The 5,736-nt window shown below is 44.7% G+C and overlaps 1 protein-coding gene across 1 annotated transcript; it reads left to right on the forward strand.

Moving 5' to 3' along the window:
• The first annotated feature begins 311 nt into the window (after window positions 1-311).
• On the forward strand, window positions 312-5,584 carry ALG11 (ALG11 alpha-1,2-mannosyltransferase). The gene is made up of 4 exons (XM_085060783.1): window positions 312-455; window positions 1,368-1,598; window positions 2,295-3,226; window positions 5,187-5,584. Exons 1-4 carry the CDS (start codon window positions 421-423, stop codon window positions 5,456-5,458), a joined length of 1,470 nt encoding a protein of 489 aa, XP_084916909.1. The 5' UTR covers window positions 312-420; the 3' UTR covers window positions 5,459-5,584.
• The last annotated feature ends 152 nt before the right edge of the window (window positions 5,585-5,736 follow it).

Here is a 5,736-nt window from a genome sequence, read left to right on the forward strand (position 1 = left end):
TGCAGAAGAAATCCCGTGTCCCCGGGAGGCCTCCGCCTCCTCACATCCTCCCTTCCAACCTCCCGGGAGAGCACAAGGAGGTCACTGAGCAGCACGTGTGTCAGGGCTGTGCTTTGTCCACTCGCTTCTGGCATCTCTGGGAAAAACACTCCCTGCAGCAGCACAGCGCTCCCAAACACCCACTGTACCCCACTCCTTTCACAGGGCTAGGAGAGCTGTGTTTGCTGGGTGGGGCGAGGGCGAGGAGGAGGCGGGAGGAGGAGGTGAAGGAGGAGGGAAAGGCAGTGCAGGAGGAGGCGGAGGCAGCCTGGGCGCCGCTCCCGCCCCTCCGGGGCTGTGCCAGCCGGGATCCGCTGGTCCCGCCCCGCCGGCTGCGATCCGCCCTTTCCGCCGGGAAGGCGACGCGGCGCTGCCCGGAGGATGGCGGGCGGGCTGTGCCTGTGTGGGCTCCTCAGGTACCGGGCGGGCGGCGCGTCCTGCGGCGGGCAGCGATGGCGGGAGGCGGCCTGGGCCCGGCCGCGCCTCTCCGTGCCCCCGGGGCGGCCCTGCCCGGCTCCGCGCTGTGCCGCCGGGCTCGGGGGGGTTAATGTGCTTTTCCGCCGCTCCCGGCCGAAATGAAAGTGCTTCCTTAATGTCAGTCGTGACGCGTGGGTTGCTCTGCGGTTGGTGAACGGGAGCGGCCGAGTAAACGCTGTTTGTCCCAAGGGGTAGCAGCACAGCGGGAGGAGCCGGGCTCTGTCCCTGTGTGGCTCCGGGCTGGGAAACCTCCCGAGAGCTGCCAGGGAGGCGGTGGAGAGCGAAGGAGTACCTCTGTCAGTGTCTCAGAGACCTGAGGAAACAGCTCTGTCTACACAGAGGGACTGCACACATCTTCTCTGGACAGCTGGCATAGCTCCTTGTGCCTCCGGGGAGTGGGAAGTGCAGGCTGGAATGGGAAATGCCTGGCCCCCTGTCACCAAAGCAGTTCACTGTAGAGAGCCAAACAGGAGATTGGACTGGAAAAACACTTCAAAAATCATTTTAGAAGTCGCTCTGCTAGTTGTGTCTTGCCAGGATGCTAAGGGCATGCAACCTTTACAGAGTGTGTAGAGCACATGGAGATAGGTAACACATACAGGGCGTGAATAAACAGTAAATGATTGCAAGGAAACAGCAGAGAAAAAGGAGGTCTTTGGATAAACAATGTAGAGTAGCAATTTTATTTCTGAAATTGTCAAAGTCATACACACTGATGATGTCTGAGAGGAGAAGAACTCAAGAAATTATTGAACTCCCTGTAGCTCTGCCTTTAATCCCTTCTTGCTCAATGTCATACATAGTATTTCTTTAAAGCGATTACGTATTTTAAATTTTCCGGCTTGTTTCAGATTGCTGTGCTCATTGTTGCTCCCTGCATTATTTCTAAGTGGAATTCTGTGCATCTGCTTGGTGGTACTGCTGTGGGGAGTACGGCTCTGGATACAAAGGAAAAGGCAGTTGAGTTCATCAGGAAGAGATGGGAAGCGGCCGCTGCTGGTGGCCTTTTTTCACCCGTATTGCAATGCAGGAGGTGGAGGGGAGAGAGTCTTGTGGTGTGCCATAAGAACACTGCAGAAAAAGTAAGCATATGTGTTTATCAACACCATATTTCTTTCTCAGTTTCTGATGCTATTTGCATATGTTGGCATTTTACGTATTTAAATAGGTGTCATTAATCTACTGGTCTTACATTGTATTTTACATCTGAGTTTCATGTGGTTACATTCTGCTTTATCCTTTTAGATTTTGATATTTCCTGCTGTGGCACCTCTCACATTTTTCTTTTCTTTCCTTGAGAGAACCCCTTCTTTCTCCTCAGTTTTCCACTACTGGTGTGGAACTTTGTATAGTCATAACTGCTCAGTAGTTAACTGATAGTCTTTATACTTGCCCCTTGATGCAGGAGGCAAAACAAGTTAATACCTACAGTGGATTTAACATGGGCACATCCATTGATTTGCCATCATTTGCATTTTGCTTATGCTATGCACTAGACAATCATCTCCTAATATCAGGTGTTCTGAAGTCTATAGAATAATACTGAGCTCATCTTATGTTTTACTCAAGTTAAAATATTCCCCAAGTTCTCAGCCATATGTTTTTCTGCAGATCAGAAAAAACTTGTGGCAGTATAAGGAAAAGTATAATTTAGTTTAAATAATTTCAAAGCCAGACATTTGTTCTCACGTTCTTGAGTACTTTTAAGTGGATTATATTTTAGTTTCTTGCTGAAAAATATGAAGAGTATATGAAATTCTTTTTCTTTATTCTTACAGGTACAAAAATGTAACATGTGTTGTTTACACTGGTGATAGAGATGCCACTGGAGAAGAAATAGTAGAAGGCGCTTTCAGAAGATTCAATATTAAGTTAATTCATCCTGTGAAGTTTGTATTTCTTAAAAAACGTTTCCTTGTGGAAGCTTCTCTTTATCCTCACTTCACTTTGCTGGGACAAAGTTTAGGATCAGTCTTCCTGGGCTGGGAAGCTCTACTAAAGTGTGTTCCTGATATTTATATTGACTCAATGGGTTATGCCTTCACAATTCCCCTCTTCAAATACCTGGGAGGTTGTCGTGTTGGATGCTACGTCCATTATCCCACTATCAGCACCGATATGCTCTCTGTTGTGAGGAATCAGGATACCAGGTTTAACAATGCTGCCTTCATCACAAGCAGTCCTTTCTTTAGCAAATTTAAACTTGTCTACTACTACTTTTTTGCTTTCATGTATGGGTTGGTTGGTTCCTGCAGTGATGTGGTCATGGTGAATTCTTCTTGGACACTGAATCACATCCTTTCCCTCTGGAGAGCTGGGCCTTGCACTAGTGTTGTGTATCCACCATGCGATGTTCAGACCTTCCTGGATATTCCACTGGAAGTGGAAAAGAGCACCAGTGAATATTCCATAGTTTCTGTCAGCCAGTTTAGGCCTGAAAAAGATCATCCTTTGCAGATCAGAGCATTTGCTAAGTTGCTGAAGGAGAAGAGAGTGGGGCAGCAGCCATCACTGAAGCTGATCTTAATTGGCGGCTGTCGTAACCAGCAAGATGAAGAGCGTGTAAAAAAGCTGAAACGTCTGTGTGAAGAGCTGGGAGTTAGTGATGATGTGTTGTTCAGGATAAACATTCCCTTTGAGGAGCTGAAGAGACACCTGGCTGAGGCCACCATCGGCCTGCACACCATGTGGAACGAGCACTTTGGGATCGGTCAGTACATTTCCCGAGTGTTCAGCTGTTTGTCCCTGCATGTCTAAGCAAAGAGGTCTGCTTGCCAAGCAGGTGTCCAGCTCCTATTCCCTTTGGAGGCAGAGTAGCTGCCATAAAGCCTACAGGAGCAGAGCAGATGTGGTGCAGATGATGCACCACTAGGTGCTACTGCAGTGCAAGCTGAAGCGCTGTAGTCACAGACTGTTGATTCTGTGCATCCTCTGGTCACCTGAACACAGAGCTAGTCCCATCTGTGCTGCCCAGGATGTCCTGCTGGCCTCCACCTATCGCCCTGCAAGGTCATGGGTCACCCTGTTGTCCTTGTGTTAGGTTTGCCAGCCTTTCAGAGCTTCAAGAGGCTGCAAGTGCTTCTCTTTCAGCACCTTAAATTGTGCCCTGTTGGCTCCACTGACTGCAGGGGGAGCTTAGAGACAGTCCTTGTGTAGACATCCATGTTAGAGATTTTGGTTGTGTTTCACCTGCCTTAAATGCCATTTGAAATGTTTGGTATATGTCATGGGGCTCTGGCTGCAGTTTCAGGGATGTGAGTCTCCCACAGATCCTGTCTGGTACAAAGAAACCCTATGAAGATGCCACCAGGTACCTTTGGCCATCTCATTGCATTAGGCATCTCTGCTGAGGCAAATTTATTAAGCCCTTAAATTAGTCAGTGTAGCATGGAGCAGAATGCCAGAGAGGAGCTGGGACCCAGAATTAGGGTATGGGGCTCAGTTAATTTGGTTGAGTCCTGAGCTTGAAAGGGAATGCCAGATTGCCCATCTGCTATAAATCTACAATAGGGTAAGTTGTAGCCAAGCAGATGCATGTTTAATGCTATAATGTGACTGAACTGCACCGAATGTCTTCAAACTTTATTAAAGGACAAGTTAAGTATCAGGAGTAGTAGTTTATGGTCTGTAGGAACTTGGTATAAAAAAATTGATACTGAAGTATCTCTCAGAAGCAACTACAAAATATTAGAAATTATGTCTTCTCAGGGTTTTTTTTCTCCCACAAAACAATTCAGCTAAATTTTTTTTTAAGTGATACAATCACACTGTGATTTTGAATTTAAGCAGGATTTCACCCTTGTCTAGCAGGTGTTTTATGTGTAAAAGAACATATTCCAAAACTTTGGAGCACTATTTATTGTAGACAATGTTTGAGCTGAGGGAATTTACAACAATCAAATCAGAACTGAGAAGAATCAGCCTTTCTGTGGTCTGTAACTGTGGAGGAGAATTGAAGTTTCTGTATACATTATATGTTGTTCCTATCCCACAGCTTTTGGCTGAGGAAAGCTTGCTGATTCCCATTCCATTCAAAGTTCTTCCATCAAAAATACAGATGTAGAGATAACAATTTTTACTAGTGTCTGGCTGAGTTGTCAAAAGCTATAAACATTTGTTAATCTGCAAAACATTGAACTTCTGAATATCATCTGATTGAAATGTGCATAGTCAGCCTTCTTCTTGGTATCTTTTCAAATGTTTAAACTCTTCAGTGTGAATGAAAAAATGAGTACAGTCACCTTCAGCTCTAATTTTTTTTTTTTGCAGCTGTCGCTATACCATAAAACCAGTGTTGCAATGTTCTGTCACAGAACTACCTTCCATGTTTATTTTCACATTTGTTTCAAAATCTAGCTCTTTTTCTACCACATATAATGGTGATGGAATCTGTCTCAGATCAGATATTTTACAAGAACCACAAATTAACCAGTTTTATCTGATTTCTAATCTCAGTTATATGTGTTCAAGAGAAACTATCATTTCAGTCCTTAGAAGTGAAAAACTCAAATTTAAGTTTCTTATGGGACTATTTTTGCTGTATTTTTCCAGCTGATGTGGAATGGTAGTCTGTAGTGAATTTTACTGTTGGTTTAACTTGCCAGTGTTTTACAGAAGGTCAAAGCACCTGATGTGCACACTCGTATAAGCATTTTTTGTATCTCTTACAGGAGTAGTTGAATGTATGGCAGCTGGCACAGTTATCCTGGCTCACAATTCTGGAGGCCCCAAATTAGACATCGTGGTACCCCATGAAGGATATGTTACAGGGTTCCTAGCAGAAGACGAGGACAGTTACGCTGAGACAATGGCTTATATCTTCTCTTTGCCTCCTGAGAAAAGATTGGAGATCAGAGAAAACGCTCGCCGCTCTGTGCACAGGTTTTCTGACCAGCATTTTGAAGAGACATTCCTGTTATCTGTGGAGCCATTATTTAATTAAATGTATATAAGTAAAAATGAGTGAGTTAAATTAACTTTTTCTATTTGACTGTGTGGCATGTGTAAATATATTTGATCGAAGATTTCTTGGTCCCATTCAGTAAAGAAGTTGTTTTTCTTTCTGTCAGGCTGTCTGCTTTATGTAAGAGAGATTTCTTCTTTTTTTTTTTTTACTAGGAAAGAAATGCTTTTATGTTAACTACAGGAGAGTATCATGCACTTAACTCTCTGGATTCCCAAACCATGATAGTGCTTTGGTAACAGAACTACATCAGGAAG

Source organism: Lichenostomus cassidix, chromosome 1 (assembly GCF_008360975.1).
Source record: "Lichenostomus cassidix isolate B80296 chromosome 1, HeHo_3.0, whole genome shotgun sequence".
Lineage (NCBI taxonomy): Eukaryota > Metazoa > Chordata > Aves > Passeriformes > Meliphagidae > Lichenostomus > Lichenostomus cassidix.

Excerpts from the sequence above, each read along its gene's own strand:
- ALG11 (XM_085060783.1), top strand. The coding sequence starts at position 421 with ATGGCGGGCGGGCTGTGCCTGTGTGGGCTCCTCAG. Across the intron at positions 456-1,367 it reads TGCCTGTGTGGGCTCCTCAG|ATTGCTGTGCTCATTGTTGC; the intron begins GTACCGGGCGGG and ends GGCTTGTTTCAG. Across the intron at positions 1,599-2,294 it reads ATAAGAACACTGCAGAAAAA|GTACAAAAATGTAACATGTG; the intron begins GTAAGCATATGT and ends TTATTCTTACAG.